At 36.6% G+C, this 19920-nt stretch overlaps 1 protein-coding gene across 3 annotated transcripts; it reads left to right on the top strand.

Moving 5' to 3' along the window:
• The first annotated feature begins 423 nt into the window (after positions 1–423).
• Positions 424–19599, top strand: LOC135160622 (uncharacterized). 3 transcript variants are annotated; one of them, XM_064117349.1, is made up of 12 exons: positions 424–785; positions 1246–1299; positions 2092–5813; positions 7203–7343; positions 7539–7642; positions 9104–10875; positions 11264–11296; positions 14092–14328; positions 15563–15938; positions 17008–17087; positions 17952–17996; positions 18602–19599. In XM_064117349.1, the coding sequence occupies exons 2-11, from the start codon at positions 1294–1296 to the stop codon at positions 17979–17981; spliced, it is 6501 nt and encodes a 2166-aa protein (XP_063973419.1). In that variant the 5' UTR covers positions 424–785; positions 1246–1293; the 3' UTR covers positions 17982–17996; positions 18602–19599. The 3 variants fall into 3 exon arrangements, with proteins under 3 accessions (XP_063973419.1, XP_063973421.1, XP_063973420.1); XM_064117351.1 differs by lacking the exon at positions 7203–7343; XM_064117350.1 differs by lacking the exon at positions 11264–11296.
• The last annotated feature ends 321 nt before the right edge of the window (positions 19600–19920 follow it).

The following is a 19920-nucleotide window of genomic DNA, read 5'->3' as shown; positions in this document are numbered from 1 at the left end:
TGCGTCCGAGCGAAAAGTGGAAAAGGACTTTTCGGTTCAAAATTACCCCCAAAACATGCCGGTGCACCACCAGCAGGAGGCTAAATTGGACCCTGTATACCCTCGGCCACAAGGGCGTATGCGCATGCGCAGCCTGCCCCCCAGTCACAATTAGAAAACCATTAATTAAATAATAACAGTTAATTCCTAAACTCTGAATTAATGTTTTTTAGACTTCCTAAATTATGTTACATCGATCTATGCAAATCCGATTAAGATTCGAACTTATCATCTGCTCCACCTGCTAACTATACGCCAATAAAAGAGTCATTAATTATAAATAAACTATTAGTTCCTAAACTATGCGAATGTATTCCTAAACTTTCCTAAACTATTCCCAAATGATTGAGATTAGATTCATCTCAAAATTCGTTAATTACCTTCTAACTATGTGTCCGTTTACTCCATTCAGTTGCTGCAGTGGAATTCGCTTCTCAAGTGCTCATGTGAAAAAAAGTGCTATAGTGTGACTAGTGACGTGCTTATGATTCGACTCTTCGTGTACCCCTCCCCCCTGAAAAGAACATGTCTGCTGTCTGTTCAACTACATTTTCCTAACATATTTGTTCCTATTTATTCAATGCTAGCTTTGGAAACAAAACCAGAACATCGATAATATTTTTATCGATCTGCAATCCTAGCAAACGTGTTCCATTGTTCTGTGTTATCATCCTCCAATCCTATAATTTATTGACAAATAGTGCTCTGGAGAGTGTAGGAATGCTAATGCCGGAGACAATTTGTGGGTGAGTGTTGATATATCATTAGAAAGTTCATTAGTCATCTACTTTTCATCCTCAAAATTCAATAATTCGTGCAACTAATGAGGTCTCCCCTCTTGGGAACTGCGACTCGTTTTCTTGACCCGATGAATTTCTTAATGAACTCTGACAAAATGCATATTATTGCATATTCAACTCAGTTTTATGCTTTTTACTACTTTTTGTTACATAAGACGAAAACTAAACAATGGTGTAAAACCAAATGTCAATTGGGTGACTAGGGGAAGTAGTTTTTACAATATTTTTTTGTCAAATCCCGTCCACAAATGGTTTTATGGCCATTTAGGAAGGAAAAAGTATTTTCCAGAGAATTCACCTAGAGGAATGTTGCAATCGATGGATATATTTCCTGCCTCTTGTCGCATTACTTTTCCTTATGATACTAATTAGTACTAATGATATTTTGCCATTTTGTCCTTCCCAGGTGTCTTGAAAATTCCAAAATTTAGAGAAAACATCCAGGGCAGCTATCATGAATGTAAGTAATTTAGACATTATTGATGATGTCTGTGACATTAAAGTAGCTTTACCCTTTTAGTAAATGCAAAGATGATAAACATCAAAATTTGTACAAAACTCGCTCATAATTGGGATCGTAAGTTGTTCTTCAATTTAATTATGGTTTCTATTTAACTAAAAAAGTTGATAAACCAGAAGTTAACAGAGTGTCTTATGGGAAAATTAGAATTACTGTTTTGGTCAAAGATTATGATGATTAGACGTAAACAAAATCAAGGAATTTTTGGACACGTCGTAAGAGATAAACCATCGTTTGGGAAAGAGGTTCTATTATGCGTTTACGAAGAGCAAATGTTTTAAAAAATATTAATACTTTCCGAAACTTAATTAATTTAAAATTCCGATGAGATATTCCATTACTATAATGGATAGTATTGCAAGAGCTCAATCGAACGATTAGTTTCGGAGTTATTCGATATTTAGTGAAAATTAAATATCTTTCAAGAAAGTAAATGAATAAAAAATAGATCAATAAAGAACATAATGAATGTAAATTATAATTGAAAATAAACAAGGGAAAAATGATAGAAAGAACCAAATGCAGACACTTCAATCAAATAACTAGATATTTCTATTCATTTTCATACTAAGATTTATATACATTTTTAGTAAATATAAATTAACACGAAAAAACATTTTCAAAACCATTCGGAAGCTTGCCATCAACTTATTGATAACAAAGAAAATATCCCCAACCAATTCAATAGCTCATCTGCACTCACATAACTGATGTCACCTCTTTTCTCCATAGAATCCATATCGAGCCCGGCCAGGTCGATTACGTGGAGAACCCTCCGCAGCACCAATTCCACCGCAGTCTTATGGTTCACAAAATAAATCTTCCTGGCCACAAGCCACAGGTGGCCTGCAGCATGGAGAAATACCGCCAGCAATGCCCCCAAATGTTTTTCAACCTCAACAACCGACATCAATTTCAACCCCACCAAAGGCGACTGGTGACTCCTGGGACTGGGGAAATGACAATAGCTCTGAGAATGGAAACAATGCTTGGAATTGGAGTGTAGACCAGACGCATGAGTCGCAGACTCAACCGCAAGGACCTGCGTCGTACTTACAATCAGGACAGACACGTCAGTCCTCTGCCCAGGATAACTATTACACCAATGCAAATGGAAATAACCGATCACATCTCCCACCTCAATCAGCGCCACCCCAAGCTATTGGTAATCAACCCCGAGCAGCAAGTCGAGAGTCCACACCAAATTTGTTACCGGAGTCATACTCCCATTACTCAAATTACAGTGGAAAGCAGCAGCAGGTATTTCAGTCACCTCCGTCTACTATCGAAGCACAATTACCCAGCGATTCAGGACTAAATGTACCTGGTGCACCTCATGCAAGTAATAATCAACCTCAGTGGGGACAGCCACCAAGCCCCCACCTGGCCCCTTCATCTACCCCTCAAGACAATGAAAATAAAAATATGGGATATCATCACCACCTTGGGCAGCAGCAGCATCCCCAGCAGTCCAATTTACCCCAAGAAACCTGGAAGAATCAGGTACAGTCCACGATGGCTCCACCTGCATCGAACTATTGGCTTAACTCTGGCCCAGATAATGATTCCTTTGATAAAATCAACAATCAGAGGATGCAAATGTCTCAGCAGCACGACGAGCCTCAATTCAACATTCCGAGTAATTCACCAGCTCAAAATATCGAAAATGTCACGAGACGAGGCTCTCACCACTCTTCACCTCTTGCTCCACAGTTGCAGAATGAAAATCAACGAAAGCCATCTCCGAATAACCAACATCTGGCCACTTGTAATGTCTTCCCCGAGGAAGTACCGCAGCCTCCACAGAAGAATCAAGCGTGGCCAACTATTAAGGACAATATTCCAAATCAATTGAACGATAATCCACTTCAACATCACGACAATTGTTCAATTCATTACTCACAACCACTCAAATCTAGTTTAGTGTGTGATACTCAGGTGTTTCCTCCAGTTTCTAAATTTAACGATGTACATTCAACATCATTCGCACCAAGTGCAGGATCAGTTGAGAGTTCGTTTATCAATCATCCAATAATTGAACACGTGAAGACCAGTAATATTGATAAAATGAGTGATTTATCATTCAACATGAAGCAAATGAATCTCGAAGAAGCTCATAAACAACAGACGGTAAATCAGCAGAAAGAGGTACAACCGCACTATCTACAGGAAATTCAACTTCCCAATCATCGATCTCCTCAGCTACCTTATCCTTCAGCTCAACAACAGCTATTCCATGATGTCGATAAAACTCCGCAGGCACCTCCTCAGGAGCAGGTGTTCGATAGTCCACCGAGTGCTAGTAATCAGACTCAATCCCCTGGCGTTACACCACCCCAGCCGCAAGAGCAATTACCGATGTTCAGTGACTACTCATCACCACAGGTGCCATCAATTAATCATCCAGAATCCAATTACAGAGCCAACAAACCAGCGCCACCAACGAGTATCGTACGCCCTCTCCAGGAACATGATTTATTACAACTGCAAAAAGTAAATCATCAAAATGAAAATATGTCACGTAGCAATAGTTCACAGTACATGCACTATGATCAATGGTACAATGATGGTACAGCTCAGACACCTCAGGTTGCTTCAGTACCCCAGCCTAATCGTTATCCAAATGTCAATGAAATGCAGCTGCCATTACGAAAGCACTGGACACCACCAGCAACATCTACTCCCCTAGACCCTCCAGTTGACATTAGCGAGAGCATTCAACCACCTGCTGAATTCACCCTGACATCACCTCAGGAAGATCCACGATCTGACCTCCGAGCACCGGAAATCGATCCTCCGTCTGCATTTCATGTTCCTCACTACCAACAGCCTCACTTGGAACAGGAGTCACCGGCTGTTGAAAACTTTGAATTTGCATCGAACGATAGAAACACTTTTCTCGAGACTGGTGAATTAACAGACTCTCATCATGATCAGGAATCTGTAGCTCCCAGTCAGGACGAAGATAACGATGATGTTCCTAGTGATATTCCTTTCCTTCGAGAGGTACCTGGGCAGTCCAGCAATACCGAGCTCTCGAGGAACGATCCCACTGGACAGGAGCAATACACAATTTCTCCTGGAAGTGAACACAGGAATATGCCACCTGGGGAAGAGCGTGGTGACAGTGGAGAATTGATTCGCGATACTGGTCGAGTAGAGTTGGATCCTCTTGAACGTAGGAATGATCCATCGGGTAGGGAGAGATCAGTCCCGCCAAGTCAATCCAGGAACGATCCCTCGGGTGAGGAGAGGATAACGCCTCTCCAACAAAGTTCTCATGTTCATTTTGAAGCGAATGAAGTGCGTCAGGTGACAGGTAGTGGAATAGCTGGCACTGCTGTTCATCCTGATCTGGGGAATATTGACAGTGGAATGAGACAAATACCTGGGGGAATATCGCCAATTGAAGTGACACTGACGGCATCCATGAAGTCTGACGATAGGAAAAGTCGTGTTGTCACTGGGTCTCAGGAATACTCATCAATGTCATCGAGCATGAACATTCAGGAGACTCGAGAAGAAGCTGTTGGTGCATCAACGAGAGAGGCTCCAATTATTCCCCCAGGATCTCCTAAACGTCGTGACTCTTATGAAGACGGTGATGATGAGGAGTCTGGAAATTCCAGGGACGAGAGCAGAGAGAGACGAGAACGTAGAGATCCACGAGATTCGAGTCCTCTACCACTGGAAAATCGACGACGTTACGATAAAAATTACTACGAGCACATGGGGGATAGACCATGCGATGATGATTATTATTATGATCGTCGACGAGGAGATTATGATCGTCCCTACAGCTCGCGAGAGGATCTGGATCGTCGGGACACTTCGTACAGAAGTGGCGATGGTGGGCACAGAGTTGATGACAATGATGATTCCGGACGTCGTGGGAGGGCCAGGGGTGATGACGAGAGAGATGGCAGAGGTATGGGAAAACGTGATGAACGGAGAAGTCGAACAGAGAGATCTGATGAGGCAAAACGCAGAGATAGAGATGGGAGAGATTATTATATGAGAGATGGGAGAGACTCGAGAGATCCACGATCTCGTGATTTTACTGATTCTGATCGTAGGAGGCGACGATTTGAGGATTATGAACGTGATCATAGGAGGGAGTACTACGATGATCCGTACTCCAGAAGCTCGAGGCCCTCCAGTAGATCGTCTTACAACGATCGAGATCGAGATTATTATATGAGGAGGGATATGTATTATGGATATAATAATGGATATTCTGGGTATGAATATGGGCCTAATTACAATGCTAATTATTACGCTTATCTGGAGAATTTGAGAAGGACTAATCCATCGGCATATATGGATTGGTATAATCGATATTATGCTAATCATCCACATCATCAGCAACAGCAATCGAAACTATCACAGTCTGTGGTTAATTATCCGGAGGATAGGGCGAGTGTGCATTCTGGACAAAGCTCGTGTGATGATAGGTACGTTGTTTATTTATTTATGTAGTTTTTAATTCGTTAGTCTTCCATTTTTTTCGGTGGGTAAAACGTATATCTGAATGTTAGAATGAAATTTCAGTAGCGAAGTGGTGAAAAGGGATAAGTCGACTTGCCTCGGGGTCTAATTTTTGCGGAATATCTCTGGATCTGCGGGAGATAGCGACTTTTTTGTTATGACATTTGTTGTAGTGCTTGAGTCGTTCGACAAAAAAGATTCAGATGCCAATCTTGCTATCTTCCCTAGATTTTGAGATATTCATGAAAAATTGGCTAATGGCTCTGTGGGACTTTAAGGAAGAAGTTGTCCGGCATTTTTAGAGAGAGAGAAATGAAGTTGAAATTAAAGAATTCTTTCGATGTTTGAGTTGTTCATTCAAGTCTGATTAGGAGCAATTCTCATTAGTCAAACAGTTCTAATAAATAAAAATGAGTTTTTTAAATTGATAGATATAACATTGGAAAATTGACCAAGAGAATTGTCTAAACAATTCTGAATGTTTTTATCGCTTTAGTACAGGTTTTTTGGTTTCAATTTTTTTGATTTGTGATTAGGACATTAAAATAATCAAGAAGCGATCAGTGAACTCGGAAAATTCTTTATTTTCCCGTCTTTTCTAGTTTCATAAAATTTCTGAAAATACTAGTCGTACACTGAGAGAAAAATATCGTAGGTTATACGAAATAGATCTTATTGGACGTATATTCTTTTGTATCAAACTAGAATTCTATTAAATCGTTCGGAAGGATTCATTTTAATCCTTCATTTCCCCAGTGAGTTCCCAATAAAGTCCAGGTAATGAAATATTCCGTCGAAAATGGGTCTCTATTCCATTATAAATATCTTATTACCTGCGATTCCATTGATATCGCCTGCAATAAGTTTTCAGATCAACAAAAAGCGACACATTAAAATAACTATTAGAATTCAATTAAAAATTCAGGGAATACGAACCAACATACGATAGTTTCGAACCCTCACTTGATCGAAGCATGAGGTTCATGTTTGGAGCCCTCAAAATCAACGATTAAAACATCTAGTTTAACCACTTACTCTTCTAAAAGTGCCGACATGTTTCGTGACATTAATTTATTATTCCCTTGACACGATTGAACAAGACCGAATGATTCAGCCAAAAAATAATCGTTCACTTTTACTAAATTTTTCTCTCACTGTAGTTATGAGGTGAACGTTAAGAAATTTGACAAATATGTATTAAAAAATTGTAGATAATATTCTACAATTGATTATTGGTTTATGCACTTGACCGACTCGCATTGCAAATATTTTTTACGTATTATTTAATAGTTTTTTATCTAGTTTGCTAATATTTATTTCCTCTATTCCTCCACATTTGTCCTCATTTAAAGTAGATTATGCCTGACGCCCAGTCCATGTTTTGGTTCTTCAATCAAATTACCCTTCTCATCCTCTTTTGGGGTCCGATGGACCAGCACTCCTTCCCTCAGTTCAAAAAGGAATGACTCAAGAAATTTTTATCGAAGAATATTAAGGTGAGGTGGAGGAAACCTTGTCTGCAGAATCGAGCCTCAAGTATTTCATATCCTTAAATTCTGTTCCTGTATTTTTATTTATCCAGTCACATACAATTCATTGGCACTGGACTCACGATTTTCTGCTCTATCATCAACCTCATCGTGATTAATGTTTTAATTTCATGTTTGATTATCTGTATTCTTTCTTCGTAGAACCGGAAGCGGAAAATTTCTAACAGGTGATATATCGCTAAGTGAGGACCAGACGATGACTTCTCGGATGACTCCAACTAAGTTCTCCACATCTCATGTTCAAGGTGAATTTTAGGAGTAAATAATAATATAATAAAACATTATTAGCTAACAACAGGAATGTTTGAATACTGAATCACATGATGGGGATAAAAATCGAGGAATTCTCGCCCATTGAAGCTTTTTATTGACGAGACATAGTCGCGCGCCACCGCGCGCGATTTGGTTAATCTTAATTGTTGTGATATTTTTTATTTAAGTCACATTTGCGGTGAGCGCACCTTATTTTAACTACTGTATGAGTAGAGCAGTTGAATTATAGGGATATAAAAAGTCAATGTAATATTTAAATTCAAAATAATTATATCAAAATGATCCTGAAGTAATCGCGTATGACGTTGAACACGTCATCATTTCGTAAACATGGATTTTTAAAAATTGCTGATATATTCACAGCTGATCTATTTCCCACTTGTCGGCAACATGCAAAATTTTAAATGTCTTGAAGCTGTAAGACGACTTGGAAAATACAGGAGTTTCGATAAGATATAGATATTTACATTTGATGAGTAACTTGTTTCATTTCCATTTTCTAACTACGTTTTTATTTTCTACTAATTAACTCATCCTTTGACTTGATTTACTTGATACTTGTATACTTGTGAAATTCAAATTTTGTCGCTGTGAATGTATCTACCAATCACTAATAAGTGTTACGGAATTTCGATATGTTCGATTCGATTCGAGATTTGAGGTGTATGTCCTTTTTTCAAAGGATTAACATGTGAGGAAAGTCAGAGGATCAGTTTAGAAAGAACTGCTCCAAGAATATATTCCCAATTTTGTAGATTGATTGATTGATTTCCCTTTCTCAGTACTAGACTTGGACAACTTTGACTGCTCGTCATACCATGAGACGATTTGACTTAATAATTGACAATTGAATTTGTTTTGTCTTCAGAGATTCGTAACGATATAACCTGCGACATAAGACAATACTGAGAAAGAATATCATATAATGCATTGAATACATGGTGTTGAATACATGTTCTTTCATGTGTAAATAGAATTCACTTGTTTCAACATTTTAAATCATCATTTTACCAGTGGGTACACAGGGACATTCTTCTATTGAAAATATCTTATTGCATGCGATTCCATTGACGTCACCTACGATAAGTTTTCAGATCGACGAAATGCGATACATTAAAATAACAATTTAAATGTGATAAAACATTCAGGAAATTCAAAAATCTTTCGTAGATCTGAACCCCCATGGGATCGAATCATGAGGTTTCTCTTGGGAGCCCTCAGAATAAACGATTGAATCATACAATTTAGTCACGCCATTCCATTAAAAGTCCCCAGATATTTGATATCGTGAAGGACTTATTCCGTTGGAATTATTGAAAAATCCTGGTTTTTTTAATAAAAAAATACTCCGTTCGTTTTACAACAATATTCTCTCAATGCAGAAATATCAAACGAATTTAATATCCAATAATAACTGAAAATGAACTCCACAGGACTTTTCTCCATTGGATCCCTGATACACGTTCACGCCAGTTATCCAGCGGACGGTGAGAGAGCCAAAGTGGACATCCTCAACATCGACAGCCTCCTGCTCCACGATCCCATTGTTCGTGAGCTTCGGAGTTACCCTGGACCCCTCATCAAGGGTGTGACCCACAAGAAAACAATAATCGAATACTGTGAAGCGAAAATAAAGGCAACAACTGCCAACGACAGACCCATGAACCGATCCTCCTACGTTCTCCTCTACGAACTGATGATCATGTTGATCCAACAAAACGGAAACGTTGTTGGAGTTGATATCGCAGCTCTTCTCCTCCGCAACAAGGAATCGTATCCCTACGACGGCAACGAAGTCTCCAAAGACCGAGACTTCCATCGTCAGAGTTCAGGTATTTCCCAGCGGTCCAGTGTCGCTGGAAATGAATCATCAGAGGAGTCTCCAGTTGTTCCAGAATCTGGGGAGATCAGTTTGGATCAACAACCGAGGAAAACAGTAGAGCAGATAACAAATGAGTTTAGAAATACTCTGCTTTATGGTCTCGTCCAAGAGGCTCTTGAATACGCTATGACTGAAGGATTGTGGGGTCACGCTTTGTTCCTGGCTAGCAAATTGGACAAACGTACTCATGCCTTAGTGATGACTCGTTTTGCCAATAGTTTATCAGTTCAAGATCCCCTCCAAACACTTTATCAACTCCATTCGGGCCGAGTGCCTGCCAGTGTAACGTGTCTTGCTGATTCAAAATGGGATGACTGGCGTCCTCATCTTGCGATGATAATATCAAACACTTCAGTAAATCCAGAGATAAATCGCAAGTCCATTACTACTATGGGAGATACAATGGCAACACGTGGGGATATTTACGCTGCTCATTTTTGCTATATTCTTGCGGAAATTGATTTTGGTAATTACGGTAAATCGGATGAAAAAATAGTGCTCATTGGAGCTAATCATAATAAGCATTATGAGGATTTTGTGACACTCGAGGCGGTTATGTTGACGGAAATTTACGAATACGCCAGGAGTCTTAGTGAGTCTACCTTCATGTTGACGGCTCTACAGACGTTTAAATTTGAAAATGCCCTGAAGATGATAGATTATGGATTGGTGGAGAAGGGAATACTTTATCTGGAACAAATTTCAGTGAATATTGTGAATTCGCCATCGAAATTCGAACCCACGTTCGTTGCGAATGTCTACAAATTGAGTGAAAAAATGAAATTTCATGATCCGGTTTTTAAGGACTCGGTTGAAAATGACATTTCCCTCACTTGGCTCGATAACTTAGCAGGAGTTATCGGTAGATATGAGACTGGGGAGATAACTCATGATGGATTTCACTCGCGTGAAGCTCTGGCTGATCCACAGGAAATCCAGCAGAGTCAAGAACGTGTGGATATGCAACAACAAATTCAAATGAATCAATGGGTTCATTCTAATCATCAAGAGTATGGGGATGGTGGACTGTCGTTGATGGAGGTACCATCAGTGGACACCACTCAGGAACAGTGGCAACCATTACCGTTGAATCAACAAGGTGTTCAATATCCTGATAACAGTACAGATTTACATAGTTATCAGTTCAATCAGCAACAATCGAATATTCCGCAAAGTCAGCAGGATTATTGGGGACAACAGCCGACTTATAATCAACATGAGTACAATGACTGGCAGCATCAGCAAACTGATTCAGGACAGAATTACCAGGCTGAGCAGACTGAAGGGGATTCTACTCAGATGAATAATGCATGGAATTATGAGGTGAGTGGTTCAGTTATTTATATTTTAAGTAGTCGTTAGGATAAATTTAAAAATTCATGAGGTATCATATCTCTTAAGGATATGCTAACATTTTTCATAGTTTTTACTCGAATGAATTTTCGATGCCCACTGTATAGTTATCAGAGATGACCATATCATTAATTTTTTGTTAATGTTATTTGATTATTGTTTTTGTTAATATTAAAATTGAATGTAATTTATGAGGTCCGATCTCGTAATTTACGTTTTCAGAATTGTAATTTGCGTTTTCAAGTCTCGTAAATTACTTTTTTAATGTTCGTATTACACGATTACTCTTTCTATCTCTTTCTCGCTCTTCCTGATTTAATTTATATAATTCTTTATTTATGCTCTCACGCACCATTAGTCGGAAAAAAAGGACAGATCACCAATGCCCGATGTAAGTAATCACACTCTTCAATCGGATAATAATTTCCCTGATGAATGGAACTTCTCCAGTCCCGATTGTGTCAATCTATTAAGACGTCGTAGAATATACTCTAAGAACAGTCCAATTAATAACATTTCGTCAGACACACGAAATGACACAGAAATGAAATCTCCCCATTTGTACACAATCGATGTTATCACTAAATTACCAAATGCAGTGCCAGAGAATTCCAAAAAATCTGTCAAATATCCGAAGATCGTTGCTTCGTATCCCAACATAATCAATAAGAAGAAGGGTCTAGTTAGTAAATACAAGAAAACTTGTTCCAAATACTTGGCACCACCGCCAGCTCGTCCACCAGAATTTTTGAAGTGTAAACCGAAGATCAAAAGTCAGGACGATAATGATGATCACGACGATGCTGATCCTCTTGACTCAGGCGAAATTGATGGAGATGGAGATGACGAGATATTGGAGACTGATAACGACCTGAAAGGAGAGGATGATACGGAAAATGCGCCAGAAATGGCTGGCATTGGCATGAAAATCAGTGAAGCCACAACTGATTTGGATATTCAGTTTAGTCAATTGGGAATCGATTCATTGGGAGGGATTCTGGATTCCAAATCCCTCGACGTTGGATTGAATTATCTTCCCACGGAAAAACGCAGGGAAAAAAAATATCCGGGAAAGTACGGTGACATTGAAACAAAGAGTTTAATGAACGGACCTCCTCAAGGAAGGAGAAAAGACATTATTTGTGATACTGTGGACGCGTGGTCTAATGCACAGGGATCGGGTTTGAGTGGTTTGCACTACAGACCCATTATTTTTGGGGGCACATACGATATAGATACCCCATGCCAAAGTGCTAACAATTACGGAACTAATGACAGAGGACGTTTTCTTGCTCCGAAACGAATATCAAAGACATTTAATATCGATTCGCCGTTTTAAAGTTAAGGTTGTTGTCATGTGACAGTCTCTGTAGAAGATTTATGGTTTGTAAAACCGACACTGAGAGAAAAATATCGTACACTGAGAAAAATAACGAGTGAGAATCAAAGAAATATTTGCTTTAATAGCACCTAAATATTTTCTTGAGTCACCACAATTTCATTAACTCTAATTTATTGTTATTGATTTGAAAAAATTTATTGCGTTAGAATAGCTGAAATACCGTCAAGATGACGGATAATTTTTTTTTAAGAATATTTCTTTGGGACTATCCAAACAAATATTTTTTTGATTCATTGATTTTTTTGCCCAGTGTAGATTGAACGGAATAGATTTGATTGGATGCATGTTCCTTCCTTCACATGAAAATAGATTTCCATTGTTTCAATATTTGAAATCTTCATTTTACCAGGGCGTCCCCTATACAGCGTAGATAATGACATATTCGTTTGAAACCGAGTCATTATTCCATTGAATATATCTTACTGCATGCGATCCCGTTGATGTCGCTTACAATAAGTTTTCAGACCGACGGAATGGGATCCAGTCAAATAACTATTTAAATGTGATCAATTTATTATAGATTTGAACCCCCATGTGATTCAATCATGAAGCTTCTATTTGGAGCCCTCAGAATTAACGATTGAATATACAGTTTAATCACCCAATTCTATAAAAAGTGCTCAGATATTTCGTATCGTCACGGACTTATTCCGTTGATACTGTTGAAAAGCACTGAGTGTTTAAATAAAAAATTATCCGTCCGATTTACAACTTTTTTTCTCTCAGTGCAAATTAAAGTACAATATTTTTTATTTTTAACTCCTCTTCGTGGCCACCTTACGGTCATCAAGACAATAATTGCTTCTTTATTTGTTGTTATAAAATATATATTTCCAGGACTGGGTGCTATCATCTTCGGGGATGCACCAGCAGTTTAAAGGATTCAATCAGTAGCAAAGTGGTAAAACGAGATAAGTTACTTTTGAATGTTAACTGGTTTTTAATGAATATCTCGGAATCCAGGGGAGATGGCAAAATTGTTGTCATAACTTTTTTTATAGAGCAAATTGAGTACTAGAACCAATGTAATACCAAAAAATCCGTTATCTCCTTTAAATTCCGAGATATCACTCAAAAACTCAACTCAAAGATGAGTTATTTATCTCGTTTGCTCACTTGGCTACTAAAATACGATTTATCTAGTTAAATATTATAATTGATCAAGTTATTTTTCTGGTTGGAATTACTCCTTCCTTTTTTGAATTTTATGAAATGTCTGTTCCACGTCATAAATTTACGTTTGATATTGCAATAATACTTGTGATTTTGCGACTATCAAACGTATTTTACTACTTATTACTCTCGTAATCATAATCATGTTCTCCATTCACATGATTCGTCATCATCATGATAAGTCCATGTTAAAAGATTTGTTAAAAATTAGTTCTCTAGTCAAGTTTCTTTTACTACTGATGAGGATAGTCCTTTCCACAATGATAATACGAGAGATAAAACGTTATCACTTGACAAAAAATTATAATGTAATCACAAATGATGTTAGTATTGAATGAAGACATTGAAATCAATAAAAAATTTATCGATGAATGATTGTCCATTGAATCATAAAATAGTTGTTATTGATTTAAATAATCTAGTCATATTGTTACTCAATGATAAATTTGCAAGGTTTGTCGTTGCTTGCTGTTAGGGTATCGAATCGTGAAATGAATTATTGTTAATGTCAGCATGTCATGAATATTCGCAATCGAAATTTCCCTAACAGTAGACATCGACAGACTTTGCCAAGATCAATCTGCGATAATTACTCGTATTTTTTATTTCAGCCACAGCCACACATATCGATGGGGCCATCATCGGGAAAACAATACGATCCTCTTGAGGAATTAGATGCGATCGAGCCAATGAGCGTCAAAAAACCGGTGGAGGGTAAAAAAATTGAGAAACCGAGTGATAAGAAGAGTTCTTCGGGCAGCAGCGGCTCGTGGTTGGGTGGTCTCTTCAGTAAACTCACTCCAAAACCGAAGAATCAGATGATATTGCCGGATGATAATAATCCAACAGTAAGTACTCCTCACGATTTTTATTCACCAGGTCAATTGTCCCCATTTAATAGTATTCGGTGAAACAAAAAGAATTATGAAATTATTTTTCGACAAATGATTGAAGGTTTTGTGTTCCATGAAAATATAATTTTTAATTTTTCTAGTAATTTTACAAATATCGTGCAATTGTTATATCGTCAAAACCCAATTTCATAATAACAATTGTATACAAGTCTGTGGAAAGAAATGGAAATAGCGATTAACAACTAGCAATACAGTTATTACAATTTTCCCATAAATTGAGCTGAAGTGATATTTTAGTTATTTGGAGCCTTCGATTCATATTTTCTATGGAGTTAACAAAGAAGAAAAAAATTAATAAATGATTAAATAAATTCCGCATTTAATAAAATTGATCATAATTAATGAAAATTCAATTATAAACTCGAATGATAAGTTTAATGGATAATATACATTTTATACATATAGATTGAATTCAATTTACGTAAATTTAATGATACTCTTAATGTATATTTATATTATGTTATACGGTACATTAACAAAATAGAATGGTAAAGATCGAGATCGGTACAATAATCGTTTTAAAATTTAGTGTGATTATCACATCGTTAATTCGAACACATGAAAGTGATATCTTTTCAATTATCAATTTGATCGTGAATAGAATGTTCAAATTACGAATGAATTTATCTACTAGTAATCACATCAGGAAATTCACGATGATTTATTCCATTGAAAAATCGTTTTATGAGATGAGTAATTATTCAGTCAGTAGTTAAACCTCCAGTGGATGCTTTGAGTTTCATTTTTTCTATTTTTCACCTTCAAAATGCAAAATATATATTTCAAATTTTGATTGTATAATTAAAGCAATTACACGAAGGGGAAATGTTGCTAAAGAAAATTGGCAGTTCAATTTGAATTATTAATTTGTAATTTCTTGTCTAATGAACTTATTGTAGAAAATCATTATTATGTGGAAAATTTATCCTATCAAAATTTTTTTAAAACAGATTTATATTCAAAGGATAACTCCTTTGGATCTTAAGAGGAAATTGAAGTTATCAATTATTTGATTATTTTCATGTTTTTGAAAATTGAAATAAGAGAAATTTATTAACTGAAAGCTGTATGTTCCCATAATATAAAAAAATATGGAAAATCTAATTATTGAACACCGACACCTCATTCAATATAATCACACACCATTTAATTAATTTATTTATTTAAGATTGTATGGGACCCAGTGGCTAAAAAGTGGACGAATAAAGACGAGAATAACGAGGCTGGCACCTCAAGCCTCGCTCCACCACCAAAAGCTACAGATATGAGTCAACAACCGCGAGTAGAATCCCCTAAACCTTTTCCACCTCAATCAGCTCCCAATCAGCTCAGCAGTGAAGACGCTACAACTCCAAATAGTTCGAAAATTATGACTCGAAATAACATGTTTAAGCTACAGAAGGGCAGAGGAATGAGAGCCAATTATATCGATGTTATGAATCCTAATGCATCCAAAGGAAATATTTCATCAATTCCTACACCAGCTACCTCGCCACTTGTGCCAATGGCCGCATCATCACCTCAAATGTTCATCCCTGCTCCCGGTAAGAACTTCAATTGAATTTTCGTTCTGTGTGAAATATTGTGCATTGACCATATGTTAGAAACATAAAGATCCAGTACATGATGATCCGTGTCTGTATCCAAGGTTTTTTCTTTGGTTGCGAGGGTCAAATCCATCTCTCTACGCTATGAAACATATAAATGAGGTACATTGGTTGATTAGCTCCTTGATTAAGCTGCAAAATGACGCCTCGGGTGCCCTATTTTGTTAATTTTTCATTGATTTATGAGATTTTTAAGCCGAAAATTAATTTTAAGGTTCTGCTTGAGACAATCACTTCGGTATGATTTTCCAAAGTCTCACGTAAACTCTTCAGAGATATCTAGAGACCATTTTGACATGTGTTAATAGCTCTTCATAATAGTGTATGGTAAAGCTAATTTCATTGCATTTCTGACCAATTATTGTAGGGTATTTATTTTTTTTACGTTATGTCATACGTAAAAATTATAGTTTTTCCACTTATTGAGATTTTAGATTCGACCAGTGGCCAGGTGTCATATGTCATTTTCAAGATCTCATCAGGATCTTCGAATTGACACCCTATATTATTCTTTCTGTCAATTAAGATCAATGTTATAAGTGATAATGCGTGGATTTTAGCATGTCATGCTTTAAAAATTTCTCATTTTTTCTCCTTAAATATAAAAATTTCAAAGTTTTCCCTACAATTCTGGTGAATAGTTCTAATTTATATGTTTATAAATTAAAATACCCTTAATTTGAGCCTTGAATTACCTATCACCGGTTTTCATCGCCTTATGACAGATTTTAATAAAAAAAAAAGATGTTTCAGGCTTTTATTGAAAAATTCATGTGTCTATGCTCTTCTGAATGTCGTTTGGTGATTTTTGTTTCCAATCATTAACAATCACCAAGTGTCAGAAACTTTTACATAATATAAAAATCACCAACTCGAAATTTATTAAATTATTCTATGACTTATTTAAAAAAAGATGTAAAGAGGGAGCTAAAAATGGAAAGGAGCATCAAATTAATAAATATTCTATTCTATTCTGCTGTTTATTAATATTGGGATTTTGTTTCAGTTAACGATCCCGACGCACCTTTAAATTTTTTGACACCAGCTCAAAGTGCATTTCCCTCTCAGGAAAATAATTCTCACGCGGTAAGTTACCAGAATATTTTGTTATTTCCAAATCAAAGAAAAAAGTATTTCCATTATTAGGAGAATAGATAATAGACAGGACCAAAATACGATTATCATTTATGTATTACTCCTCTAAATGTTATGCGGCCTTTTTCATTAGAAAGAAACATCATGAGAAACGTAAAAAAGACACTATTTGTAAAATATGAGCTTTGAAACGTAATTTACGAGCTCTTTTAACATCTCACGTTTTAACTTACGTTTCGAAGAACGTCAATTACGATGTCCAACCTCGTAATTTTCACTTCTGCCGTTATTTACGTCGGCTCATCGATGATATCGTAAATGAAATCGAAAAAAAACTTTTGTTGATATTATGAAATCTTTCCAAAATCTTTCATAAAATATTCCGTCCGTTTTAGCACATTTTTATCTCAGTCCATGTTTAGAGTATCCAAAAATAAAATCCCATGAATATTGATTTCTATTCATATTCCTCAATAATTTTTTATGTATTGCACCAAGAAAAATGTTCGGCAAAAATGACCTAAAACCTGGTATTCGTATTCAGCGAAATTATAGTACCACTCAGTCAAATTGATTGTCCTCTCAGCAATAGTTATCAGATCTAGGCATAAGTCTTAGTAATGACGTCCTAAAACTTGTATTTTTCCATGAAAAATCATCTAGACTTCTGCCTAATTTTAATTGAAAGTGTAAACCTTAAATCAGGGGATAACTAATTTATTCCCTAACTGGCAAAGTGCCATACGATTATCAATTGGTGCGGTAATTATTACTGAAAAAGCCCTTTCTATGTAGTAAGATTTCTTCATTCTGAACATAATTCAATGTTTTCTTTTCTTTTTGTCATGCAAACAGATGGACAATGGGAATGCAGTAGCCAAATAACATTTATTGCCAATAGTAAGAGAATCTTTCAATTATTTATGTCATTCTTACTTCATCATCAACTTTAATTCATAACAGTAATCTTTAAGGAGATGTGCTATGCATTATTATGCTATTAGCTCCACAAAACCTTACGTTATAGGAGTAAAGCGAGGTACACCGCCATTCTAACCTCACTTTACTCTGATAATTCGCGGTTTTGAGGCCTCGAAACATAAAGTGGTCTGTCATACGGCAATACAAGTATCATTTGACGAATACAGCCTTATAATTCAAGCCAAAGGCAGTTATTTTAGTTCCAATCTGTGACGACATTTTGAGGTTATGTATCAATTTTCAAATAATCCCAAACGGGCCTTAAACTGTATTGATTTGCTGCCCACTTGCCAACAATTTACGTGTTCGTAATGATTTTTGATATCTCATTATTTTTCCTTTGTCTTATTCTTCTGCAAATTAAATTTTTCCTTCCAAATGGAAGCCTTGCATTTGCCTGATTTTTCGATTCTCCAATTTTTGCTCCATCACTGATAGTTCTATCTGGCTTTCACATCCCACCAAGAACCGCGAAATAGTCCAATGAATTTTTTAAAACGATTTTTTATTTTATTTCTGCACAGGAATCAACTGGATACAAGAAGATAGCCAACATGAAGGAGGGAGGGTGCTTCAAAAGATATGCCGAGATCGAGGTATCAAATGCGATCAAGTACTGAGGATGCTGCTTAGGAAAAATTTATCGAAAACCAACGGCAGAGTGCATACTAATTTTCAGCTGCCCCCAAATTTTCAGTATAAAATTTTGGAATCATCAATCGTCTCGTAGTTAGGGTTTGAAATTATCTTGAATACTTTCACAATACGATAAGAACCAAAACTGAAAGTCTGAAATTTTATAAAAAGACCCAAGTCACTACTGAGCTTTTGCAACGAAAGCTCTGATGTCAAAATTGCCTTGTGATTTTGAAGCGAATTCTTTTCACATGTCTAGTGTCTTCTGGCATTGGATTCACGTGAATTGTAACTGAGAAATGAAGAAGATGTATTAGCAATTGTCCTGATTTCATTGAAAAATAGACAAGTGTTTCAATAGATCACTACTATCTCTTTCTGCAATGATTATTGAACATATGATTGTAACATTCCATAATTGTAAAGGATTTTATTGAACGTTTTCTACGTAACGATAAGCTTGTTTGTATATCATCAGAAAAGAAGCAATCACAACTGATATGATCCAAGATTAGAATTGTATATAAATTTTTTTTCTGTGGCACATCAGCCCCAAATCTTACTATTCAAATATTTGTGTATATTTTTTTTCGAACACTTGTCTATTTTGAATTTGCTATGGATTTATCCTGGGAGATGATCATGCAAAGTGCAATTTTGAAACACACGTTTATGTTGAAGATAGAAAGAAATATTGAGTTACTTGTTATGTATGTATAGAATGTTCTAAAAAATCGTGACTGTGCTTGAAAATGTCATTGGTTACTGATGAATCCCGGCAAGTATTACATGTACATTCACTGGGAACCATGGATTGGGAGTAACGTGTCATTGAATAGGTAAAATTATTACCCCTTATAATAAAATATATTACATTATGAACGAACAGATATCTCCAGTTCTTGGAAAGCATCAAACTATCACCACAACCTTTCATTTTTTCGAGACTTTCGTTTCCTGATATGACAAGCGCCATTACTGTTACAACTGAAATTCTTTATTCTAAAAATATTAAAACTAAATGAACAGGTAATTACCTGTTCATTTCTTGGCTTTGGTGGAGGTCGCTCCTGGAATGCGTTGACCATTGCATCTGCCAGCCGAGAGCTACGAATGTCCCTGAATCACTCAATAGCAAATTCAGTGGCTGAGTCTAATTGTCAATTTGACAATTTCGACATTCGCGACTCGCAACCTGCGAGTTGAC

Source organism: Diachasmimorpha longicaudata, chromosome 3 (genome assembly GCF_034640455.1).
Source record: "Diachasmimorpha longicaudata isolate KC_UGA_2023 chromosome 3, iyDiaLong2, whole genome shotgun sequence".
Taxonomy (NCBI): Eukaryota; Metazoa; Arthropoda; class Insecta; order Hymenoptera; family Braconidae; genus Diachasmimorpha; species Diachasmimorpha longicaudata.
The sequence above is the reverse complement of the archived record's forward strand: the minus strand, read 5'-3'. Positions and strand labels throughout refer to the sequence as shown.

Coding starts and splice junctions, on each gene's coding strand:
- LOC135160622 (XM_064117349.1), top strand. Junction 7,344..7,538: donor TTTTATCGAAGAATATTAAG/GTGAGGTGGAGG, acceptor CTTTCTTCGTAG/AACCGGAAGCGGAAAATTTC. Junction 7,643..9,103: donor CTCCACATCTCATGTTCAAG/GTGAATTTTAGG, acceptor TGAACTCCACAG/GACTTTTCTCCATTGGATCC.